Here is a 27,480-nt window from a genome sequence, read left to right on the forward strand (position 1 = left end):
CTATCTATCTATCTATCTATCTATCTCCCATGATTCCTTGTGCTCCTCCTGGGTTGTTACGGAAGCTTGTGTCTGCTCGGCGCTCTTCTCTCCTTCACCGGTGCTCACGGTGCAGCTACGCCTCCCGCCTGTCTGGGCAGCAGCGGCAGTAGTGTAGTAGTAATCTGCGTGCCGCGTACTCGGCTCGCATTTTGTGTCACCGTGCCACCAGAAGAGGGGCGACAGACTGCTGCGCGTCAAGGGGATACCAGTCATCATCCACACGGTTCAAGCTACATCCCGTTGGGGGCAATGACATTGGCAGCCTGACGTGGGAATTAACGAGAAAACGCAAAAATGACTGTGGACTTTGAAGAATGTATAAAAGATTCGCCCCGATTCAGGTAGGAGCTCCTCTCGGGCACATAGTAGCTTTGCGCAAAAAAAATGGCACACCTTATTTTAGGCTACGGGATTTCTTTTTTCTGAAGGGGGGATAGCACGCTTCGCCCATGCGGAATGTAACAGTGGTATCAACAGGGTAAAATGAAAGGACGTTGAAAGAGCTGGATGGCGATTCTCTATCCATATTTTCTTTATTGCATTTTTATTCATTGATTGTAATTTTCATATGGCATCTTTGTGATACATCAGCTGGATGTGTAATGGTGTGATTTTTATTTTATTTTTATTTTTTAACGTGGGCTGTCTATCAGCCCAGTGCAAATGAGGAGATGAGGGACACCCACTGCCACGCACAATGAGGATCCATATTGCCGAAATGTAAAATTACAAGTGGTTTTCTAGTGATCACATCATTCCCTTAACCTTCTTACAAGGGGCACACATACATTTTGAGGGTATAAGGGGAACACTGAAGTACAGTTTGGGTGCAGTCTTTTCTTTAGTCATACAGAAGGGCATGCAGTCCTCTAATGTGTGTCATTTTGCACAGTGGAGAGGAGAGACCCTTGCAGCAGCTGCAGCAGCACCAACAATAGTGGCCCTGGCTTGCAAAGAAGCAGCAGGGAGTGGAGTACACACTCTCTGCAAGAAGGGAGTTTGTATCCTGGGCACAAAGCCAGCTGTGCCTATCCGCTGGAGGTTTGTAGCCTCACTAGGTCCACGTGCCAATCTGGCTGCACTCCTGTACAGGCCAGTGGGGGAGAATAAAAGAAAGCAAGCAACATGTAGGCCAGGAATCCCCTGTTAAATATGCCAGTTAGAGGCGTTGCAGATATGTGGGCATGCCTTCTACTTAGTGTTTTCAACTTAAAGGACCAAATTATGAATTATTTAGTTTGTAGAGAAATAAAAAAATGCCACAGATCGGTTATTAAGTCATCCCCTCTGTATCTCCATGTCAGCATTGGTTGCGTGTTTAGTTGCAGTTCTCTATGTTTGTCATTTTGTTGCTTCCCTCTTGCTCTTCCCCTGTGTCTCCCTCTCACAGTCAGCTCATCTGGTTTCTTCACTGTTGTATATGTCCTCAGAATAATAGTTAGTAAATCAAATGAGAAGGCAGGCAGGGAAATGTAAGAAAGAGGGCGAGGGGAGACGGACATCCAGTTGGCTCCATAAATCTCATGCTGATTTATGGATGATAGATGGCTGAGAGAGAATGCCAGGAAGAGAAAGAGAAGCAGAACAGACTCAGAAACTTTCCCTTCTCTCTCCCAGTTCACTGGACGAGTTCCAGACCTGCTGTTTCCTTAGATCATAGGACACACGTCATGTGTATGACTGTAATTGTGATAAAGAAGATGGGGATCATTATTTTGTAAGTGCTGTTTGGACCATAGGATGCCTTCACTTTCATGTCCCTGTTCTCATTATCCATTCATCAGGATAATTTCAGCTGTACTCAGCACGGTTAGTTAAGTCACATGTGGAGCTCAGTTTTATATAACAATGATGCAACATATAGATACTAAAAGAACTACTGGATAAGGGCAGCAGTGCCCAAAGGGCAAATTCATGTGACAAAACTAACAGTGAAAGTGAGGGTGACCCGAGTGACAGTGAGAGGGAGAGACGCTCATCTTGAGGACATCAAGGTTGAGACAGTGTTGCTGTAAGAAGTTTTGAATGAAAACAATGTATGTGTGCTGGTGTTTCACTGAGTGTGTCATAACTTAATCCTAAAGACTGATTTGTTTGAAAAATAAAGTGACAGGTCAGAGTTGCGTGACTAAGCCATCCAATTAAAGATCATCACTGCAGAAATTTCCATTATATTGAAGCGTGTTGTGATCCAGCTGCCTGTCTCCCCCTCCTTGTTGGGTCATTCTGTAGAAACAGAGCAATCCTGTCTATCTTCCCACACACAGGCCTATAACAGCTCACACACACCCTCTCGCTGCAGGTCTTAACTTGTGCCAGCGCTGTCTCTGTGTAAGCATCACTGAGTGAGCAGGAAAGAATTTGGAAAGGTATTCGTGCCGGTGTATTTGTAACACATATTTTTGTTCAGCCTCTCTCTGTATACTGAACTCATCACCAGTGCCCTGCCTCCTATTCACCTGCTCTTTCATTCATTCTTCAACAAAGCATGTGTGGCGTGTAAATCTGCCTATAGTTGGTGGCAATGATTGTTTTAAATCAGATTTCCTGGAGCCACGGCCCTATTACATGTTTGTTTGCCTTCGTTTCAGTATTTCTAATCCCAGCACCACTACTGATTCTTTTATTGGTTGATTGGGGAGAAAAAAGTAGGCCTGCACAGGTTTTCAGTGTCACTGCAACAGATTTATTATCTGTGAGTCAGAGAACAGCGCGGAAAAAGAATAGAAAAAGATCTAAATGTGACTCGGGTGTTCAAAAGCTCCACTGCCAAGTGTTTGTTGTCACTGTATCGCAGGTTGGAACATTGAGAAAACATGCCGGTGTTAAAAAAGAAAAACGCTGATGAGCTTAGAGGTGAACAGTTTAGAACCTGCTACAGCTGAGAAGCATCATCTTGTGCTTGTGGTTTCATTTGATTCAGATGTTCAGTTGCTAAAACCAAGTGACATAAACATAAATGTTTCGAAACAGGTAAAATGACCGTGAATCGGCACTTGTTTTACATGTTCAGTCGCAAAAAGGATGCATAACTCGATCTATTTACAGCATGCATTTTGTCCTTTATTTTACTGTTCTGACAGTGTTGTTGTGATATAAGTGTTAATATTCATATGGGTGGGTGTTAGCTGTTGCCTAGCAACAGCTGCTGTAAGCCAGACAGCTGAGATCTGGGAGAAATGAGGACGGAAAATTTAAGAATGGACGAGGCGAGTGGGCACCGTGAAAGACGTCATCTTCATTTTGATTTTCAGTCACAGAGAATTTTTACTATCAAAGAAGTGTGTGTGAAAGTAAAAAAAACACAACAAATATTACTGGTGTACTTGAGTTTATTACAGTGGAATTGCTGTTGGATGCCTAAATCCAGTGTCAGAGCGCATTTAGGAATAATATTAAGCTCACGGGAGGTCTGTCTGTGTCATTTGTAAACTGTAAATCAAAATGAGAATACTGAATATGGACTAGTGTTTGTTGACTCCAGCAATGGACGTTTTAGGCCATCGTGTACTGAGAAGCGACTTCTATCCCACGCACAGCGTATACTCAGCATCAAGCTGTCCAGACAGGTTGAGAGAGGGAGTCAATGGCATTTGAAAAGTGGACGCAGCAGATCGAGATGTTCTTTTTGCAAATGTGTCGCACAGACCGAAACTTTATATTTTATTACACAAAACACAAAATACTTTTAGGACAGGGAAAAACCGAAACCTCGTCAAAGCTGCTCAGTCTATAATGTTTAAAACAAAACTAGGGTCCATGTATAATAATTTTCCCATAAGACTGGAGGGATTGTGCTACAGACTGTTGCCAAACCTGCGTGCAAGTTTACCTCATATTTAAATACTCTCTTCAGCTTTCAGGTAGCTGCATGTCATATCCCAGCGTAACAGCTGTTACACACATTCTTAACCTTATTTCAACAGCAGTGTTGCATGTTCAGAACTTAATTTTGGTGATGGCTTCTCGTGGTCTTGCACGTCGTTCTTTGGCTAGCCATCAGTTTGTGGCGTATTCTTTCAAAGCCTTGAACCACAAAGTAGATCTGGCCAGACACGGTGCTTCGGACCTCCCAGCCTACAGGTAAAGGCCCGAGTTCCTCACAGCTCACGCTGGCCAAATCCCGTGGTATTTCACTGACATCCTGGTATTTTGGATCCACAAGAGTCGACATTGAGATGAGAGGGTTGAGTTTCATCAGTTAAAACTTGCACTCTTTGTGACTTGGTTAACAAGGTGCATGCACATACTCTATGGATCTGTTATTTAAATTAATTGCACACTGAGTCATATTATTTTTCTGATAGTTGCAATAAAAAAATGATCTAAAAGGCACCAAAATCACAAAGTCAGACACAAATACCCTAGTTTTTTATGAACATGTGAAAGCTTTAAACAGTGTTATTTCTGCTCTATAGTTGGTTAAGTTGATATTACCTACAGTTTTGAGTGTTTCAGAGTTAACATGGGTAGTAAAAAAGTGTGTTTTTGAGACAACATGAAAACCCCATAGTCTGAGAAAAAGGGTGTGAATGTTTGCTTTAAGCTCCATGGCCATTACGTTATTATATGTCTGGCTGTTTAGAGCTGGAGGAGTTTTATTCAGAAATGAATGTTATTCTAAATCTGTATAGAGAGAGCCCACATGATAATAAATTGCAAAATCGTGGAAGTTCAAAAATATCTCAGGTTTATATAACCTGATGGTGAAGTGGATTTGATAAAAGATTTGATGTGTCTGTATAAAAAGAGGCTTTTAGCTGCCCTTATGTGTGATTTCCTACAATTATTTTTAAAAGCATGTCTCCATTTATTGGCAGATTAAAGTGCTTTTTGATGCTCTAGTTGTCTGTCTGGTGCCCTGGTTTCTTTAACTGTCTGGATTTTTATTCCCTACCTGCATCACCATTACCTCTAATCCTCTCTCTCTCTCTCTCTCGTTTTTTCTGACACATCTTGACTTTGCTGTCTATTTGAGATACTGGGTGCTTATTGTTAAGAGCCTGTGAAATGTGTAAATATGCGTCATGCTGTCTTTGCTAGTCAGAGGCGGGAAAATAGCTCTGCTGTTGCCAAGAGTGACCAGTAGGCATTGGCAGGTGTAGACAATACCCTTCTCATCTCGGTATCATGCGTAATGGCAGGAGAGATTCATATCTGTCCCCATCAATGGGAAAATACTCAGTAGTTGTTTGAAGAGTGTGCCAGCGGGCAGGTGTCCCAGCAGAGAAAACAGTCGCGTTATTTGCAGAGGTGAACATCACATGGTGACTAACAGCCCAGATGATTTCAGACTGGATGAGAAAATGCATTAAAGGGCTGAATAAGATTACATGTCGGTTCTCACTGGTTCTCACTGATAAACTGCACATGTGCAGATATGATGTTGTCTGGAAAATGTCCCAGGCTTGTACCTGTTTTTAGTTCTAAGCCCAAAAGGACCCTGTCTAACTGCTTGTAACCTATTTTGGAGAAAAACATCTTTGAGAGTCACCGTGACCGTTTGAACCATCAGGAATAAAGCCTCTTTACAACTTTCAGCTTTTGGCAAAATGTTTAAAAAGGCTCCAGACCGCTTGCATTAAGTAGCTGATGTCTAGACATTCGTTCCCAAACACTTTCTCTAATGCATCCGTGTACATGGGAGATGAGCAGAGGAAGAAAGGAAACAGCCTGGCTGGCCTGAATCACTATTCTATTATACACATGCTCTCCATTCATATTAAAATCTAAACGTTTTTCTTTTCCAGCAGTGTTTGCAACCAAATCTGTTGCATTTGAGCTATAATAAAAGGGATTTTCCCTCCAAGATGGTAGTTTGTCTTTTACAAGGTATAGGAAGGTCATGCAGTTACTAATGCTGGACTTGGTCCTACGTGTTGGGAATTTATGTATTTTAAATATCCCCTGTCACTAATCTGTGAGCATACGTTAAAGCTAAAGCACTTTTTAATCTGTACAATGGAGTCAAATGCAAAAAATATTAAAAACTGCTAAATCTGCTTCAGTTTATGTTATCTTTGCCACTGTGATAAAGGTATGAAGGAATATCAAGGCAGTAATAAATACTTTTCCTTCTTCTTGTGATACTTTATTAATACACTGCGTCCAGAACATGTATCTACTCTAGAGTTAGGCAGCCACCAGAGGATGAGCACACTGCAGTCATTAACGGATGGTCAGCAACAATATTCAGGTAAGCTGTAGTGTTTAAGTGATGTTCAGTTGGTACTAAGTGGTACAAAGTTTGACAAAATATCTATTACACCACCCCGCCCTGATCCTTTGATACGATAAAAGCCACAATGAATCCATATTATTCAAGCCCAGTTCTGACCTGAGCATCTGAAGGTTACAGCGGAAATTGAGACTCATCACATCAGGCAACGTTTTTTAATCTTCTGATGTCAAATTGGTGAGCCCGTGTCAGCTGCATCCACCGTTTCCTGTTCTAAACTAACAGGAGTGGCACCCGGTGTGGTCTGCTGCTGCTGTCGACTTCAAAGTTATACATGTTGTGCATTCAGAGATGTTCCTCTGCATCTGGTTATTCGAGTTATTCCTGCCTTCCTATCAGCTGGAAGCATTCCTTCGACTCTCTTCTGACCTCTGACCTCAGCGAGGCCTTTTCGCCTAGAGAACTGCCGCTCACTGGATAGTTTTTGTTTTTGGAGCATTCTCTGTAAACCCTAGAGATGAGTGGGAAAATCCCAGTAGCTCAGCACTGTCTGAAATGTGATTGGTGGAGTAGACTTTTGTGTTGACAGTTGGACAGATGTCACTAACATAGCGATGTTATGCAGTGTTGTTTAGAACAATAAATGTGAGTATTTTGATTTGAATACAGTTTTGAATATTTGATTAGCCCTGAAAGTGTAATAGGTACATGTGTTGTTGCGCACGTACTGCGTGATATAGCAGCTTTGCTAATACTTTCTTTGCTCTGAAAGGTTCGACTGCAGCAGGTTGAGGATGAAGCAGACGGTGCCATGATGATAAACTCCTAATGATGTTAGTGATTAGATCAGGAAACCCTCACCGGAAAGAAATCCCTTAGCTATATATTGACCTGTTAAACTATTTTAACCTGCAAGTGTTAACAGAAAAAACATGCAGACTGGCAGGGCCATAAAAATATCTCGTAACCCCTGTGAGTTTACATAAATATTTTAGTTCCCCCTGGGTGTGTAAAGGTAGCGTCGGCTGTGAACTGCAGAAAGCTGGCCGGTCTTGTCAGAAGCTTCACAAACTGTTACAACTTAGGAGGAGTGCAGTTTGTGGCAGCGTGGTCTCGATGTATTGTCTAACCCTCTGACAGAGTGATATGAAGTGCTCTTTTTATTGCATCGAAAGACATCAGGTGAACGAAGAGGGCAACCCCGCCTCAGTTGTTTTGCATGTGCGCCTTGAATAGGTGCCCTTACGTGACTCCAGATTTAAAAAAGCGCACTGCGCATTGCATATGATGTGAAAAAGGCGATGCCCCCATTTGCCACCTGCAGATGTTTGCTGTGTTCAGAAATGTTGTAGCCAGTAATACTGTTCCTGTTTTTGTTTTAGGAACAGAGTTGTTGACATCCATCGACTTAGAAGCAGCGTTTCTGCTCTTGCAGCATTTTGTTTGTTTGCTTGGAAACATACTGTACACAGATCGCAGCTGCTGCTCTGCTCACAAATCTGGTATTCCCGCGCTGTTTTGCTCTTACACGAGACTCGGTGTTTGCAAACGTGCAGGATCCGATTCTTTATTTCAGAGGAGCATAGAAGGATGGAAATCAGTAGCGATAATGATAATGATAGGCACTTGAATGGCTTCTGTACTGTGTGGTTTTCATTCTTCTTATCGGATTTGCATTTGTGTCGCACGTGTGTGTCTGCCTCCCGGCCAGCATGTTGGCAAATCACATCATCTCATATTCCTCTTTCTGCCACCGTGCCAAGCACACAGAAGTTGGGCATGTTCATGAGAACATGGGCCCATCACGTGGACACATCCAGTGAATCCACGGAGTGCATGCGCTGCTGGGGGACCTATATGAAATAGGATTATCAGTAAACACACTCTGATTAAATCAGCTGGATAGCCTACAGACCCCGTTAAAGCTCACACACTATCAGCCTCATACCCTGAGAAGCTTTAATACAATTTTCCTTTCTGTAGTGTGAGGGATGAAGAATTACACAAGTACTGTTGACAAACTGCAGTTTAAAGGACTTGCAAGCCTTGGGTCAGAGTACTTCTATGTCCCACTGAAAACTTTTTATAAAACCAATTCACAATGCAGTGGCTTTCATTTTAAGAGGCGTCTCCATGGTTGCCGAGATCATAATGGATGTTGTACAGGAGGATGCTTTAACCGCAGCGCAGTCCTGAATATTCGCAATTCGAATCAAGCAGGTGCAAGGCAGCTCATTTTAGCTCACCGTCCTCAATTTTAAACTTTGTCAGTTATGTATTTTATCCCATAATATAACGTTATCGATTTTCGATTGAGGCGATTTTACAAGTTTGCTCGGCTAACGTAGCATGGTGGCGCATGAGATGAACCCTCTTGTTTGTAGTATTCCCAGAGTATTTTAATTTATTTAATAAAATATTGATATTTGTCCCTGTACCGATACAATATTGCCACATGAAATATCGTGATACTATGCTTTATTACTGTGTTTAACATACAGTACAACTCTGCACACAAATATCAGGAGAAAGAAAAGATCACATTAAGATCTCTTCGTGGTCCAGCTTACTTCTCCTGACATCTTTCATTTTCTAAATGCCCTCCTGACTCTCGTCTAAAACACAAATTTGACTGAGTTACAAACTGAACTCTAATCCTGATAAAACGCAGAGAAACACAGGCACTAACTATTGTAACCCCCGCATTGATTAAGCTGCATCTTAATTCCAGCTCAGTGGATGTGACAGTCAAACAGGGTTTTTCTATAAACTAGAATCCCAAAGTGTAATTATTAATTCTTTGTCTTTGGAAAATAATGCCAATCAAAGTCATAGTTTCATAATGACTGCGACTTGCAGTTTATTTTGGTCCAGAGAGTAATTACCCAGATCAGAGCCTGGGCAGCTGTGATTGAGCAAGTCGTGATTCATGGGAGAGCTTTAGCAGATTCTCATTTAATCTGGATGACTATAAAGCGCCACTTTAAGGTTTCAATTTTGCATTTATAGAGCGACTAAGTCTAACAGGCGGTTGATTTAAAGATGTGGCGATCAACAGCGTCAGCACAGACAACATGAATCATTTGAAAACATCCTTTTGACAAAGTCTGATTTGTGGCAGATGTGTTGGTCTCATCGGAGTCGAGGGTCACTCCTGTCGTGAGTAAGAAGAGTGAAAAATGTGGCACAAATCAGACCTTCTCACGTCTTTCATGCTGTGTCATGGTTTATTGTGAGTAACCTCTCTGTGTAATCATTCAGTCCCACTAAGATCAGCATTTGGTGTGGGAGTTTGTGCAAATGCTGCCAAGGCCTCTTGAAACTCAAATCAAAACTATTAAGTAAATTGGCGTCGTCTTGTTCCTGGGTTTCTTTCTTCATGTTGGTATTACAAGTTGTTTTCCCAGCAAGAAGCATTTGTCTATCCTTTGGCATCCCCCGCAGTTTAAACACATATTTTGCCTCACTTGAGATGTATTTTTTAGACTCTTCCAGAATCAAAACACAGCTTGCTAGTTTTATGTGTTATGGTAGTTACTTGGGGGGTGGAGTTGTTAACCAAACACACAGACTGACTTTTGGTTTAACTGGAAGTCATGTTTGAAGAGAGTTCACAATGCAGGAAGTCATTAAATCACATAAGGGGGAAACCAGCTTCACCGCTTATGTGTAGTTTCTGGAATGCATTTGTGTTTTCCAGACTTTTTGTGCAGAAAGCTACACATGAAACCTTGGGGCACTGTATATGTTTGGACAGACGCATGTAGCTGTACAAACATGCACATTAAAGACAGAATCTGGCACCACAATGTGACACGACAAGGTGATTTTCTGCAGGGTTAAAGGGTCAGTGGTTTCTCACACTTCAAATCAACATTTTGTCTCCAAGATACTTGAAATAATAAAAGTGGTCTTAAAATTGTGTTTTTTGTACAGAAAGAAATAAAACGTTTGACTTCGTGGTGGCTTTCTGTGTGCCAGGAGGTTTTATACACGGTTTTGCATTTTTTTTAATACACTGCAGTTGAAATAGCCATACATGTTTTTTTTTTCCTCAACTTGAAAACATTTTTTAAGCCAGGATAAACCACTTAACAACTTCCATAGGATTTAAAGGCTAGTCTTCACTGTTTACATCCTGTTGAGGGGACTCGCATCGAAACCTAAGAGCCTGTTCCACAAGACTGTCGACGCAGTCGGTCTTCCGATGTTTATCTGTCTATAATTCTGGATCGTAGCTAGCCAAAGAAATCGACGCCTCTGACGTCGGCAAGACTAATTCTTGTGTTAAAAATAGAAATTTAAGCTACAAGTGCGTGTTTGTCGTCTACACGCAATGTGGGAATTATCTGGTGTCGCGGGGCTCCGTGCCTTCGATAAACAGCCCAACTGGTTCAACCAAGTGGTGGCCAAAAGACAGGAAGGGAGAGAAAAGAGTTGGGAAATCTTTGTGTGCACACCCACCAGTCGTCTTGTTGTGGTTGCACTCCTCTTCTTCACCTTTATCCATCTTTTTCCTCACTGTACTCTCTCCTCCAGCCTCCTATATTGGCAGTGTGCAGAGTGGATATGAATCAGTGACAGCGCAGCAGCAGCAACACTGACTGAGTTTCAGTATGCTGCCTAAGTCTGTTTTTGCTCTGGTTCTAGTTAAAAGATGGGAATGTAGCATGACTGGAAGGATGATCGATGACTAAACATACAGGGGCAATGACTGATGGGCGGATGTTTGTAGTGGAGGGGGAATATAGAGGAAGAAAGATGGTCCAAAGGGATGGAGTGCACCCAGAGGAAGAAAGACAAAAAAAAATGGAGACAGATTAATGGCAGCACATACAGACACATAACCGTGTATAAAAACCCACTGTGGTAAAATTTCCCAGAAAAGTATCTTAAAGACACAGAGGACAGCTTCCTTAGGCTGACAAATGATACAGTCTCACAATCATCCTGTTCAAACTGGAATAGAAGGTGTTTGTGTTTGCACGTCTCGCTCTTACATCTGGGGTCCACTTGAGCAGCTGGTTCAGATTTGGCCCAACTTTCTCTGCCTTGGTTTTAATTGTACACACTTGGCTTTATGAACAGTAGTTTTCTTTTGCGTCAGATTATTAGTTTATACTTTGATAGGCTGTTTGTCCTTCCTGTTTACTCTCATGTCTTACTCAGCCCTCACGCTCTTCCTCCACCCACAATCCTGCTGTCCCTCACACCAAATGTGTCAAAATTTTAGACCACCGATACAAATTTCCGGTGCCTTTAGTAAATAGCACAATTCACATAGTTAAGATTTTTTTTTTTCCTTCTTCTTACTCTTCAATCTCAGCTACAGTCTGTTGAGACATGCATATCTGACCATTTCTATCAGGTTGTTGATGCTGGCTTGCCGTGTGTTTGGCGCCCCACCAGCCCCAATCCTCGCTGAATCCGTACACCCCTGCAGTGCTGAAACCACAAGTGTGATTGACAAGCCAGTCTTGAGGGACATGAAAAGAAACCGGAACACCTTTTGCTCTTTCTTGAACACTGATGGATTCCCTAGTCATGTTTCCCATCTTTACATTCTTCAGCCTGCATCCGTGCCTGAAATCCCTGAGGAATTCCTCAGGGATTTCCAAATGAAAATATTCCCATCTGCCATGTCAGCAGTCCCACAGTTTCTTGGATTCATAAATCCCACTCCTACAAAGTCACATAAGCATGCACTCTTTCACGAACAGAGTGGTTCTTTCCATTTGTTCAGTGGTTTGCCCACCGCGTACAAGGGTCAAGAAAAAAAATCACAACAGCTGAACCACATTCATCAAATTATAATGGCAATTGATCTTAAAGCAGGCAGGAAGGAAGGAAGACCGTGTCATAGATTGCTTTGGTATGAGGGTGTAGGGATATGGTGGGTATGTGTGTGTGTGCATATGTCACATAGACAGATGTAGCTAGCTGAACAGGGTGGTTCTGTCAGAGAGATCTGGCCTGGAGAGCAGGAAGATTAAGGTTCAGCTCGATATGAAACAAGCGTAACCAGAAGTTTCATGGTGACGGCAACTTGCAGTCTACTTTGTACTAGAGTGTAGAAAACCAGATTAGAGTAAAAGCTTCACTTTGACTGCAGCCAAGCACCGTTTTCTCCCACAGTTTCTGAAACCACATCACATAAAAACTAGCTTTGTTAAGTTAAAGTGTTCGATAATTACTGCTGACAATTTTTGAGGTCTAACTCGGGCCAGTCATATAATTAAATTTCATAAATGTTATGTCACCCTACTGCAGTCAAAATGCTCGCATCACAACAAGTCAGCTACATGGGAGCAGATAAGCGATGATCTTAGCTGATCTGTTCATTGTAAAATATTAAGCTCTGAACTGGAAGCATCAGCTGCGTCAGAAGTCCATGTGTATTTACTACCTCATTACCAACATGTTAACATTTGATTTGTAAAATATAATTCATAAATCTTTCTAGCACTGAGCTTTATAGGTGAAACCACAACACTTCACTTGCATACTCACGCTGTCTGGCCCAGATTTGTTTCTCTTGCTGTCTCAATGAGCGAGGCTCTTGCGTAAGACCACCCCGAGCGTTAATGTAAACCTGTCTCTTCATTCTGTCTCACCCAGTGGACTTTCCCTCCACTTCATATCCTGCTGCACTTCAGCAATCGACGATTTAATAATGCAGTCGTGTGAGGTGTTGTAATCTTGTTTTCTCGACCGCCGTCGTAGTCTTGGATAAGGACAATGCTTTGGTAGTCCGGTATTAGCAACAACAACAACAACAACAAAAATCTGGCCTTGTGGTTTTGCTGTTGCTTCATTTGGAGATAATGGCTATAATTTGGAGTGAAAGAAAAACGCTGGCCATTTGGAATTACAGTGACAGAATTTGTTCAACAGTGTTCATTAGATGCATAAATGTTTACCCCAAACTAAATTTGTCTGGTCTGTGAGCTCACTTTGTCTGTGGTGCGCCTTCAGCGGATTCCATTCCCATCTTTACGTCGCACATACACACACGCGATTGTTTGTGTGCATGTGAGAGAGTTATTTAACCCTCCTGCCTTCTTGGGACCTTTTTGTGCCACTGCTATGTGTTAAATGGCTGCCATTTCCACTGTGTTCAGTGGAATATAACCAAACTTGCCACAGGATAGTTTTTACCTGTCAATGTTAATATTCCAGTGTGAATTCCTTAAATCAGCCTAAAATGGCTGAGCAGCAGAAATCCCCACACCCATCACCCTGGGGACCATTTTCTGCCCATTGACTTCCATTATAAACGCTATTTTTCAACCCCAAATTATCATCATATGATTTTATTTTTTCTTCTTTTCTTGGATGTCAATGAAGACTCAGGGCCTTGAAGTTTTAATTTTTAAATTGCAAAAAAAATGCAAAAAAATAATGGCAGGTCAAAATGTATGTTGGTGCCAATCTTTGGTCCATCTAAAGGCCTACTTATAATGACAATCACATATTACTTCAACTGGTTTTTTGTGGAAATATTTAGTTTCGTTTTTTGGTTTTTGGGGCTTATAACACAGGGCGCTCATGTAATAACACTGGGATTTGAAGGGTTAAAACAACGAAAATATAATTAAAACTTTACATGAATATTTCAGGGAGAAGTAGTTTTACAAGGTTGGCTAATTTAAAGTGGAATAAAATATGGATATATGGTCTTTTTATGGCGTGGCTGAGAATGGTCCCTAGGGTGATGGGTGTGAGTTTTTTAAAGGATGGCAGGAGGGTTAACAGCTTGTTGACTGGTCATTGGGAATTTGGAGAGTATGGCTGATTCAAGTTTCCGAGTGGGTAACCGTGGGTGCTTTCTCACATGTTAGCGCATGATAACGGATCCTCTGCCGCTTGTTTTAGGTGAGGGTGCAGGACCATCCAGTGGTAAATTTTCTACACATACCCTGTACCAGCTCTATTTTAATATGGGCTTATTTGGATATTGCGTGTGAAGGTTTGGACAGGTTAACCTGATCTATGTTTTAAGATTTACAGTCTCACATGCAGCTCCTTGCAGCGCACGTGTGAAACCAACTCATGACTTTGTCAAGACTGAGGTCATCAGTGTTTGCTGACAGGCTCCAGTGATGTAAGAAATAATAATCTCTGTAGGTAAACAAAACTCTGACAAGTCATTTCACAGTCAATTCAGCTTGAAAGCTGAAGGTCGATCAGATATAGCCAAACAATAAATGCTGATGTGCTTGGAATAGCAGCAGCAGCTACTCAAACTGCAGCAGACGAATGAGAACTCTGTCATTCAGTTACTTTTGCCATAAATAAACTTCTAATCTGTGCATGTTCTGTGAGCCCAATCGCACTTTATAATTACAGTATGCTGAAAGACATCCCAGCACAAATTGGTTTAAAAGCATAATATTTCCTGGACTGGTAGCCAATGTGTCACAGAGTTCATGTAGGGGAAGCCTGACTCCTGAGCGTGACCCCCTTCCATTTAACTGAACTGCTTTTGTTTTGTTTTTTTAGCACTATTGGCTCAGACCAAGAAGGTCCTGAGTTTGAATCCACCATCTGTTCAAGGCCTTTCAGTTTGCATGTTTGCTTTTTCTCTGTTGGTTCTCGAGCTTTCTCCCACAGTCCAAAGACATGCAGTGCGGTTCCGTTAATTGGTGATTCTAAATTGCCCTTAAGCAAATTAAGGGATGGTTGTTTGTCTCTCTGTGTTAGCCCTGCAACTGACTGGCGACCTGTCCAGAGTGAACCCCGCCTTTCACCCTATGCCAACTGGGATGGGCTCCAGCCCTGGATAAGAACTGGATAAGCAGAAGAAAATGGATGATTTTGTTTTTTAGGAATAATTAAAAATGCAAGCAGGTGGAGTAGAGTAACAACATGAAGATAACAGCATAACTTTAAAATGTTTTCTCTTCCAAAATATCTTTATGCATGACACTAGGATACAGTAACCTACCACAGGAGTCCTGTATATCCAGTCAGAGTACATCAATGTACTGTAGCTAAAGCAAGGAAACTAAAATCCGACCTGGCGGTATTTTTTTGGAAAAGATCGACTTGAGTGAGATGAACATTGTCAGATGATCATTGCCGACCTTCTTGGGGTGTTTGGCAGTGACAGACCGTTCTTAAATGGATAAAAGTGTAAATCTGTGGTTGTTTCCTCTTTGGCACATCTGACTTTTGTGTCAGCAGCAGCCTTATTCCGCTGATGTTCGGCCAGAGCTGCCAAAGATAACAGTGGGAAAGCAGTTTCTTGTGCAGAGCTGAGTTATTTCCTCTTTTGCACAACTGTTTCAAAGAGGCATCTCCTCTCTCTCACACATGGTCTCAATAAAATGCACACACGTGCATGCAGAGCCATAAATAAACACCTTAGCTTAGAGCATAAATGTGTTTCTGTAAGTGTGGGAAGCAAGATGTGATCAGATATTCCCACAAGTTATCACACTGCTTTACCTGACAGTGCTTTACCTGGTGATCAAGTGGGGAAAAACCTAAACATTGTGCTTGAAGGAATTCATGTACAAGTGAGCTTTTCTGGCAAAAGTGTGCTGGAGCTCGTTGATTCAGGCCCAAGACTGATACTGTATGTCTCACTGTGTGTTGTGATGATGTCACTCTACTAGCCAATAGATACAGAGTGCATAAGTGCAAACGAAAATATCAGCTAAGACCAAAATATTTTGAATGCTGAGTTCAGTTGCAATTGCCACACCCAGATCTGATTACTGCCAGACCTCTTCAATCAAGAAATCGCTCAAGCAGAACCTGTCTGACAAAGTGACTTGGCTAAAAGATCTTAAAAAGCAACAGATCATGCCATGATCAAAATAAACTGAACAACTGATGAGCCTTTGACAGCCTGTAAAGTGTTATAAAGCCATTTCTAAGGCTTTGGGACTTCAGTGAACCACAGCGAGAGCCATTATCCACAAATTGAGAAAATATGGATCAGCATTGAACCTTCCCTGGAGTGACCGGTCTACCAAAATTAGTCCAAGAGCACGTTGACGACTCACACAGAAGGTCACAAAAGAACCCAAAACAAGATCTAAAGTACTGCAGACCTCACTTGTCTCAGTTAAGGTCAGAGCTCATGATTGAACAATAAGAAAGAGATGGCATCCATGGGAGAGCTCCAAGGAGAAAACCACTGCTGACCAAAAACAGGACAAAGTTTCGTCTCACATTTGCCAAAAACAGTCTTGATGATAAAGACTTTTGGAGAAAAATTCTGTGAACTGACGAGACAAAAGCTGAACTTTTTGAAAGGGTTGAGTTCTGTTACATCTGGTGTAAAACTAACAGAGTATTTCATAAAAAGAGCATCGTACCAACAGTCAGACATGGTGGTGGTAGTGTGACGGTCTGGGGCTGTTGTGCTACTTCAGGACCTGACGACTTGCCATAATTGATGGAACCATGAAAGCTGCTCTCTGCCAGAAAATCCTGTCTGACCATCCGTTTGTCCCGTAATGCTAAAGCTCACTTGGCTTATGCAGCAAGACAACGATCGTTAAAAAATGGCTTAAGAAACAAAGAAACAAAGAAACAAAAAAACCAAAGGTTTTGGAGTGGCCAGGTCAGACTGGACTGGAATTCTATCCAACATCCTTTGGCATGACCTTAAGCAGGCCTTTTGTGCTATGCGTGGCTTATCCATACATACCTACAAGCATGTGTGTGTGCATTTCTGGGGTGGAACAAAAAGCAAGCCTTATCAATGCCAAACATTCATTAAGAATGGAATTATCTGTTGCCCTGTGGAACAAAAACAGACTCTTTGTGTTTAACAAAGCCCAAGGAAGGAATGCACATTTAGCTTACCTGTAAGCCTCTCTGTATCCGTCAGTTAATATCTGTATTGTTTCTTCTACCGTTGAATATAAATATTATACAACCCAGATTAGCACAGTTAGGGCTGACTTTTTTTCTTTGTTACATAATAGTTTCTACATCCTGTGTATTTGATAACACAAACATCAAGCATTTTTTACATTTGCATTAACTTGCATTTACAGGAGTGGAGGCTTTTTCCACCATCTTAATGTACTCCATCTGTTTTGATTTACAGTAAAGTTCTAAATGTCAATGTCCACTTTCATTCTGATTTAGTTTCTTTTTTTGGACTTCAGCTCCAGGCAAGTGGGGGATGTGATACAGATCCTGGTTAGTCACTGGTTAGTCATCACAGCAGCATGATATCAGTTGATGCTGTAACTGTGCAGTGAAAATATGTTTTACAGTAGAAAAACTGGGGTTTCACAATTCATTAGTGTGTTTAGGCAACAGAAAGCTGTATTAGACAGGTAGGTTTAATGTTGTAGCTGAGCAGTAAGGCTAATGCAGGTGCCTGGTTTCAAGTCCTCCCCAGGCCATTTCATGGGTTTCATTCAAGTCGCTCTCTATTAGCAATAATGACTACACCCTAGAGCAGGGCGATATGACCAAAAATATTTATCACGATATACATTTAAAAATTTGCTATAACGATATAACTGACAATATAATTGACACCAGACAAAATACTTTACAACTCCACAACTTTATTAGTGCAAAAAAAACCCATCAATGTATTTTCACTTAAACAAGCAGCTGTTTTTTATGTGCATTAAAGTCATATAAAAATTTAACAGTGCAAATTCCTCGCTGACAGTTTAACCAAAAGGCATTTCAGTGGAAACTGGCATACATATCCTCAGCATAACCATGTATAATATGCACAAAACTTAAAAAGAGGTTATACACACACAATACGGTAATATTATGTTTAAGCGCAGTACGTATCACTCCGCCTACGATAGCCGTAATGCTCCGACAATCCATCAAGCGGTGCGGCTTCGTAGCTCAGCAAAGTCGTACTGAAACATTTGACAGATTTTCGAGCGCCGTGCACATAAAATCGTTTCGAGGTCAGTAAACACAACCAGAGTTCATACATAAGGCACACGGGATTATAAGGGGCTCTGTCGACTTTCAGAAAAATCAAAGGATTGATTTTAAGTGCGCCGTATTTTCCAAACAATACGGTAATACCGGCCCGCTAGCATGCGCTACCAAAAATAGTGCTTTGTTGTGTATCTGACGGACGAAAGCTAAACCAGTTCCACACCACTGAAGCTGCAGCATTTTTACAAACCAGTTTTGGTTCATCCGTTTCATTTTACGAAGCTTACTGGAAAAACGACTTAAACCTGTTGGTTAAATCTTTGACTTTAGTTAAAAAGAAAAAGGCTGCTTTTTTTGTTTCCTTTATGGGAGATTTTGATTTAGTGAGTTAATAACCTGTTAAATTATGTGACCCCATCTTTATATTTTATTTTCACTATGTATGAAAGTTGCTAATATGTAAGAAATATCTGTTCTCTGAATCTGTAATATATTGTGCATTTTGTTTGTATGTTTATATTACTAATAAAAAAATAAAATAAAAAAAGTTTCATTTTATGATCCGCTTTCGCTCTTCTCATTCTGCGTCGCCGCAATGTGCGTATGTAAACAAAGGCACTGCGCATGCGCTTTTTACCCATATTCTATCGCGATATTTCATTTTCCTATCGTTGCCCAAAATTACACCGGTATTACCGTGAACGGTATGATATAGCCCAGCCCTACTACACCCTGTGCTATCCTGTCAAAAAAGTCCTAAAGAAATATTGTGACTGGTATATGTATACAAGGCATTCAATATATAGAGGCACATTTGAAAGAGAGATGGCTCTATACGGACACTGTTCCTCTGTAGGAATGGCAGTCCAACTGAACTGTGTGTGTTTTTTTGCAGTGACTAATGGAGAGCCATGTTATGCACTGAATACTGTTTTTTGTGTCTGTCTGAGAAAAGAGGCTTTCCGAGACGTCCTTACATTTATCACACTTTGCCTGCATTCATTCCCTCCCGGACAAATGCACAGATGTAAATATTTAGCTGTGGCCTTAACAAAAGACGCTCTGCAGGTCATTGCTGTCTGTTGCACGTTCTTCTCTAAAGAGGATAGCCAATATCTGTCTGCTCCTGTATTATCTTCAAGTGTGACCCCATTTCTGCTGTCTGCTACTTCCTCTGTCATCCCTCACTGTGAACTGGCTCTGGGTGGGATGGATGCAAAGAGCACAGAAGCAAAAGGAGCCCTGGGAACAAAGTGCTTTTAAACCACAGGGGTCTTCTTCCTCCTCTGCATTTCTCATGTAAGCTGCATCCGTGTGCGTGTCGCCCGCTGCTAACACCCTGCTGCGAGGTCAGCGAAGGTTAAAGAGTTTAGAGATTTGGATAAATGTGCAGTCCTGCTATTATACTGTCCTTTTAGGCTTCCTGCTGATTTCGGTCTGTGTTTGGAGAGCTCTGCTGTGTCTTTTTATGTTTTAACTTTTTGTTTTGTAGAGCAGTAGCATCATAGTTTTTCCGACTCCAATACCGCACTTCCTAGACTGTGCTGTATCTAAATTTCTTGGGAAGCTCTCGTGTATTCCTCTAACCCCATAATGTGAGAAGAATCTGTAGTTTAACATGTCCTGTCATGCAGGGGATTTCCACATAAGATAAAAAACACATTAACAGAATGTAGGGCAGGTAGAGGACAAGGCTAAAAGTGCATGCAAATAAATGTTTATTTCGTTTTTCCAGTGACTGGATATGGAAAAGAAAGACCAATTTAAATTATTGGACAAATCCAAACGTGATAGAAAGTCTGTCATGTGATATTACTGGAAAGTGAAACTGTGAGTTCAGATTCTTCTGGGTGTTAACAAAGTATGATCAGACTTTTCCTTCAGGCCCAGGGCACACCTCTCCTACACTTGGACAAAGGGCACATGGGTGTGCGTGTGACCGGGAAGTGTGTCGGATTTAAATTTGGTTGGGTGTGTGTGCAAATGCATTTCCATATATGTGTCATACCTAGATTGCATGTCATCAGCTTTGTGTTGTATTGTTTCTTCTTTTCTTCCTGTCTGCCAAAAATACAGAAATAACTGACTACCAAATCTAGACCACTTTTACTGATAAAGGCTCGGGCTCTCAGATATAGATTAACCCTAGTCACGGATGGTGAACTTTTTTAAGTGGAGGTTTTCATTCATCGTTTTTCAGTCTAGGACTAGCCTTATTCTCTCTCTTTGGGAAACCTGCTGGAAGAGTTAGGGTGAAGGTGCAGAAGGTTTGGCACCACTTTTGTGCACAGTGTGGATGCATATTATGATCAGCAGGCTCAAGGGAGACTTTCTTTCCTGCATCTCTTTAAATATGAAATGTAGTTTCGTAGAGCAGATCACGGTGTGTACTCTTTCTAGCTTTCGGCTGAGATTTTCTGGAAACAGTGGAAACCATTAGTGTCACTTGATGATGATGTAATTCAGGCTGCATTTTTCAGCAGAATGGCTTCCTGTGGAACTCAGTTTTCTGTTTCTTACCCGCTCTCCTCTTCTGTTGGCAAGAAAGGCAACAAAAGAAACAAAAAAAAAGAACAATTGCACTTTCCAAGCAAAATCTGTTCCAGCTGGCACGAGTCTTGGATACAAGACATTAGAGAAAAATGATTTTTGTCTGCTTCACACTCGGTACAAGAGGTTTTCCAGCACACTTCCTGCCAGCCTTTAGCTGGAATGTACTCTGGAATGAGATAATGACGTTTCCACATCCCAGACTGCTTCGGCAGAAACATTTAGAAATGCAGTGTGTTTATAGTGTGAGGTGTACAGAACGATGGCTTAAGAATAATCATAACAACGATACATTATATTTGGTTGAATGCTTTTTGGGGAATTGTTTTTATTGATGTTAGCACAGAGGTGGTCTGACAGCTGGTGGGAAACAGGGAAACTTCTCTTCTCTCCTTGAGTGAATTTGTGGAAGTCTTTATGTTGCGTTATACAGCTACTGCATGACTGCGAGAGGAACTGTTCTTCTCCATTAACAACTATTCCTCCCAATAATTCAAAGGCATAATCCAAAAGATGAATGATATACTGGTGAGACAGATGGTGAAAATCACACTAAATGAATAATAAAAGCTGCAATGTTAATGTTTCCTGTTTTAAAGGAAAGTGTGAGATTTTTTTGAAACACTACTTGTGCCACAGGCTCTTAACTCTTTTTACTATGAGCCCTGGGGTTGGCCTTGTATTGTAGCTGTAATGTCATGTTCTGTCTTAATAACCCTGCTCTTTGTTTATTCCAGTGTATTTATAATTTGTGATTTGCTCGTGTAATTTAGACGGCTGTGACACCATAGGTGCAGTGGGTTATTTTCTGTGTTAGCCATTTTTTCGCTTCTTTCGACTTCTTTTTTTTTTTTTTTTTCTTACTAGTTTTGCATTTGGCTTGGGTCAGTGTAACTGGACCCTACAGAGGTTGCACAGGTAGTCCAAATCCTCCAGGACAGCACATCAATATGATGCCAGATGTTTTGCTGTATTTAAACATGGAGGAGATTCCAGGTGACAGGCATTTACTGGACAGGTCCACAGAAGGTCCTTCTATCAGCCGGACCGCTATGTGCTTTGGACTTATCTCAGTTCCCTCGCTGATGTAGTGAGTCCTGGGTTCCTCCTGGTGTACAACAATGCCCAGCCTAATGTTGCATCAGTATCCAGTTCCTGGAGGATGAGGTAAATTGATACCATTGACTGGCCCCCACGCTTGCCTGAACTAAATCCAATAGCACACCTCTGGGACATTATTTGTTGGTCCATCAAGTTCCACCTCAGAGTCTCTGTGAGTCAGTGATGGCCTGGTCCGGATGTGGAAGGAGATCCCCCAGGACACCATACGTCTCATTAGGAGCATGCCCTGACATTCTCAGGCATGCATACAAGTACGTGGGGGCTATAAAAACCCTGAGTACTATTTTGAGTTTCAACAAAATGGATTACCTACTGCATCATTTATTCACTTTGATTTTTGGGGTGTCTGAATAGCCAACTATGGACTGATAATTTTCATTTCCATCAAACGACGTGGCATCCTTTCCACTCCTAACACATTACCCAGCCCACATCAGTATAGATATCCAGAATGATTCTTTGCCAATAGGTTTGATGTGTTTTGCCTTTAGTTGTCTCGAGCAGTGTAAAAAATCTTCTGCAGTTATGATATGATCATTATTTAAGAAGGTGATTTGTTCACTGCACAGACATGAGAGAGGTATCAGTCTTTTCGTCTACCTCTCAGCAAGAGACCACTAAAGCATATTTCCAAATGTTGAACTCTTCCAAAATTTAAAATTAACATTAACAAAATGTATCCAAATGTTCGCTACCGCTGTTTTATGAGTGTTGCTTGAAATCATTTGTAATCCAGTTAAACTGAGGCTCAAGGCTACCCGCGAGGCTCTTTTTGTCTGCATCCTGTTTGGTCTCTTTGTCCGAACAGCCATCGGACCAGTCAAATGTTTTTTCAGGGAATGAGTGTGATGTTTGTTGTGTGTTGGGAGTGAGGGAGGGTTTTGGGAAGCACTGAAGGCATCTTTGTTCTCTGCACATAAGATAGTAGTGTTTGGCTTGGCTGGTTATTGGTGTGAAAAGACAGCCTGTTTAGGAAAATGTGTGAGGATCATTGACTGGAGGCTCTTTTAATGGACTCTGAACACGTGTTTGAGCAATTAGTGGCACAGAGCCTTGAATCGTGTTGTATTTTGTTGAATATTGGACTGTATGGATCTTTAAACACTTTCTGCCATGAAACTGCAGATTTTGAGATTTATAAATATATAATTACACAGATTGTAAATGCATTTCAGGTTTATCTTTTTATGTATGCTCACGCAGACACACACACACACAAAAAAAATAAACACACTGTCTTCGGCTTTGTGCCATCAGCAAACACGGGAGTGTTGCAGACAGGAAGCAGACAGATGGACAGACGCAAGCGTACGCAAATGAAACAAAGAGAGTAAGGAGACTGTGATTTGGGGGATCAGTAATCGACAAAAATTATAATTATTATCTCGGAATATTTATAAACAATACTGTTACTGAACAGTGAATATAAGATGTTTGTGCGATGGGATTGAAATTGATTTTTTAATTAGCTGAATGTGGTCTAGCATGGAAGAACAAAGAGATGACGGCTGGGGCTGCTGTTGCTGTCTCCACCCAAAAACCACCTGCTCCTGATCTCAATGATTTCCATTAGTGTGGACGATTTAAAAAAAACCCTACATCATTTCCTCCTCAAACAAAGTGACCTCGTTTTATATTTCCTTGCGTTTTTACAGCTATACCTTGCAGTTCATTAGTATAAAAGAAATGTAACATTAACTGGGAAATGATCTTGAAAGCTGTTATTCAGCAGAAAAAAAAATAAAAAAATTTTCCACGAACACGTACGACTTGAATAACAGAGCTCAGCTCACTGTGATGGGTGTGTTTGTATTGAGCAGGACTGACCACAGCTTAAAGCTCCTGTGGGATCCGCGTGCTACTCAAGGGCACTTTGCCTGTCACAGCGGGCGCTGCAGATGCATCACAAGTCACACTACAGCCACGAGCTCACCGCTGTAATGCACCGCCTCATCAGTGACAAAGATCGTATCAGCGGGTTGATATGTTTCATCAGGAGGAGAGGAGTCAGTGTAAGAGCACACGTCGATGAATAATGTGCTTTTTAGAAAAGGAAGAAGCTGAAAGGAGTGATGGAGGAGTGGTGGCGGGGGGCGCGCAGGGACAGACACATTAGACAAAGAGGAAATTGGTCAGTAAAAAAAAAAGAAAAAGGGGAGAGTAATGCTGATGCCTGTTGCCATGGTGATGTGGGTCAATGACTGGTTGCCATGGTGATCGCTACTTGGAATTCTGGGAAGGGATATTTTGGCGTGTGCGTGTGGATGAGGGGAGACGTTTATTCAATATAACTGAGAATGTGCAGCATGCGTCTGTGTGTACGGACGGGCACCTTTATAACAGCAAGTGTGGTAACGTGTGCTGCAGTAAGTCAGGCGCAGTGCTGCTCAAAATTCAAAATAAAGAAAGAATATCAAGATAACGGTGCAGCCTGTAACCTGTCATTACTTTGTGTAAGGATGATTTAGTCTCTAAGGTCTGCATATTTGAGACTTTGTGATCAAAGGTCAGAGGTCACTGTGACCTCACTCAAAGATGTACTTGGTATTTATGACCAGTGTTGGTCAACTTACTTGAAAATATTAATTAGTTACTAATTACTGATTACTTCCCAAGAAAGTAATCCCATTACTTTACTGATCACTTACACAACCTGAATACATTCTAAAGCAATAGACAATTCAATTTTTTCTGCATAATCCATCAGATGAAATTTGAATGAAAAAGACTCTTTCTAAAAAAATGTTTTATTAGTTTTCATCACTAACTTTATGCACTTTGCATCAAGCAAGAATTAAATTATATGCAACAGTCTTTGACTTGAAGAAATTTGTTCAAAATTTAAACCTTTTTTCTGCGTATTCCAGCGTATAAAATAAAATAATTTTTTGTGTTTACACTCACTCTTTCAAATAGATGCAAGTAAAACACAGCAAAAAAGGAATAAAATCAAAGACTCCTGTCGCTCTTAAATCTATTGTCAACTGTTTAGGAGGAGTGGGGCCGGTGGTCGTACTTGCTCCCACACTCCATATTATCCATTGTTGTTCTACACATTTCTGTTACTACCACAGCGTCGCACGCTCGTACGTCATTGTCATGAGACACTGACAAACAAAATCACAGTTTAGTAACGCAGCATGCCTATGGGAAAGTAACAGTAAGCTAATTATTTTTTTTTGCAATAGTAATGCCTTACTTGCAGCATTTTTTTATATATATATATATATATATATATATATATATATATATATATATATATATTTGAAAAAGTGACTGATCAAATTCAATCAAAGTTAGATTTATATGCAAATAAATCCATTAATGCACTCGACATAAATCTGGACAAAAACAGCCAAGCTTTAAAATTTCAGAATTTCATATCAGAAACGTTGGTACAGGCATGCCTCCATTCAGTCATTCTACTTTTTTTATTCTTATTTTTTGTGTGTGTGTGGCAAAAAAATGTTCTTTTAGATTGTTGTTTCAGATATCAGTAAGCTTTTCTTCACACAGCAGTAAAAGCCCGATAATGTATTCATCCTCATTGTTGGCAGAAACGACCTGCATGTTAATGGAAGTAAATTTGGCAGATTGTAGGTTTTATGCCTAATTTGAGCCTTCTGATGAAACCCTGTTGTTAATGGGTTTCTGGGTCAATGTGTGTCTTCTGTTTTTGTATCTTTGTTTGCATGTGTCTTTGTGTGTTTGTCCAGGTGCGTAATCAACTCCTCATTCATTTGGTGAGTCACACTTTTCTGTATGTATCAGTGAGGGGTGGGAGTGCACTCTCCACATGAAATAGTGAATATGTAGTGAAAACAGGAGTATGCCATTCAGTCCCCACAGCTGCCTGGCTTGATGAGTCATCTGGTAAACAATAAAAAATGTGATACAACAAACTGTTATAAGAACAGCATGCTCGTTCAGTGAGAAAAATGCTCGCTATGCATGCATTTACAACCCTGCTCACAGTAAAGTTCATGTTCTGATGTAAAGCAAATTTAATTGAAATTCAAAATGAGATTGGTTACTTGGTTTCAACATTAAAACAGTGTTGCCTTCATACTATTTTCTACTAAATTAAGGCATTTAATTAAGGTATTTTAGCTCTTAGGTCTGGGCTTGCCTACTATCAGCAGACGTGATTCCTTTACTTCTGTCCTCCAGGTCCTTGAAGTGATGCTGATGTGAATGCGATGCTGTGTGACAAGCTGAGTCTGGAAGACATGAGGGAAAGCTCAGGGCATTGAAGTGTGTGTGTGTGTGTGTGTGTGTGTGTGTGTGTGTGTGTGTGTGTGTGTGTGTGTGTGTGGGGCATGAGAAGAGATGTGAGATGACGTAGCGTGCAGGCTGCATGCTACAGTACACCAACAGCATGGGGAACAAGAATAGACTCAGCACACTCGTAGGTTGTAGTTGAGGCTGATGGATGTGCACATGGTGGTAGTGCACGTGAGCCCCCCCCCCCTTCACTAGTGATGTCAGCCCATGTACACCCTGCTAAAACTGGCAGTGCATATAAGCCCATCCCCCCTCTAAATGGCCTGCATTATTGTTGGAGCTACTTTGGGGTGTTTTTGCTACTTTGTCTGTTTACACAAACTGAACATGCACATTGGAAACAAATATATATATATATATATATATATATATATATATATATATATATATATATATATATAAAAAACACCCAGCACGCCCCTGCGGGCGGTTCATCCTTCAAGCTCGGGTCCTCTACCAGAGGCCTGGGAGCTTGAGGGTCCTGCGCAGTATCTTAGCTGTTCCCAGGACTGCGCTCTTCTGGACAGAGATCTCCGATGTTGTTCCCGGGATCTGCTGGAGCCACTCGCCTATCTTGGGAGTCACCGCACCTAGTGCTCCGATTACCACGGGGACCACCGTTACCTTCACCCTCCACATCCTCTCGAGCTCTTCTCTGAGCCCTTGGTATTTCTCCAGCTTCTCGTGTTCCTTCTTCCTGATATTGCTGTCATTCGGAACCGCTACATCGATCACTACGGCCGTCTTCTTCTGTTTGTCTACCACCACTATGTCCGGTTGGTTAGCCACCACCATTTTGTCCGTCTGTATCTGGAAGTCCCACAGGATCTTAGCTCGGTCATTCTCCACCACCCTTGGGGGCATCTCCCATTTTGACCTCGGGACTTCCAGGTTATACTCGGCACAGATGTTCCTGTACACTATGCCGGCCACTTGGTTATGGCGTTCCTTGTATGCCTTGCCTGCTAGCATCTTGCACCCTGCTGTTATGTGCTGGATTGTCTCTGGGGCATCTTTACACAGCCTGCACCTGGGGTCTTGCCTGGTGTGATAGACCCCAGCCTCTATGGATCTTGTGCTCAGAGCTTGTTCTTGTGCTGCCATGATTAGTGCCTCTGTGCTGTCTTTCAGTCCAGCTTTGTCCAGCCACTGGTAGGATTTCTGGATATCAGCCACCTCCTCTATCTGCCGGTGGTACATACCGTGCAGGGGCCTGTCCTTCCATGATGGTTCCTCGTCTCCCTCCTCTTTCTTGGGTTTCTGCTGCCTGAGGTATTCACTGAGCACTCGGTCAGTTGGGGCCATCTTCCCAATGTATTCTTGGATGTTCGTTGTCTCATCCTGGACTGTGGTGCTGACACTCACCAGTCCCCGGCCCCCTTCCTTCCGCTTAGCGTACAGCCTCAGGGTGCTGGACTTGG

The 27,480-nt window shown here is 41.6% G+C and overlaps 1 protein-coding gene across 1 annotated transcript in view; it reads left to right on the plus strand.

Moving 5' to 3' along the window:
- The first annotated feature begins 71 nt into the window (after positions 1–71).
- Positions 72–27,480, plus strand: part of LOC309706139 (arf-GAP with coiled-coil, ANK repeat and PH domain-containing protein 3-like) — a 58,784-nt gene continuing 31,375 nt past the window's right edge. The window contains exon 1 of the mRNA XM_082532404.1: positions 72–383. Coding sequence (XP_082388530.1) covers positions 337–383 — 47 coding nt within the window. The 5' untranslated portion in view covers positions 72–336. The remainder of the gene's footprint in view (positions 384–27,480) is intronic.

This window comes from Aulonocara stuartgranti, assembly GCF_965226115.1.
Source record: "Aulonocara stuartgranti genome assembly, chromosome: 5".
In the NCBI taxonomy this organism is placed as follows: domain Eukaryota; kingdom Metazoa; phylum Chordata; class Actinopteri; order Cichliformes; family Cichlidae; genus Aulonocara; species Aulonocara stuartgranti.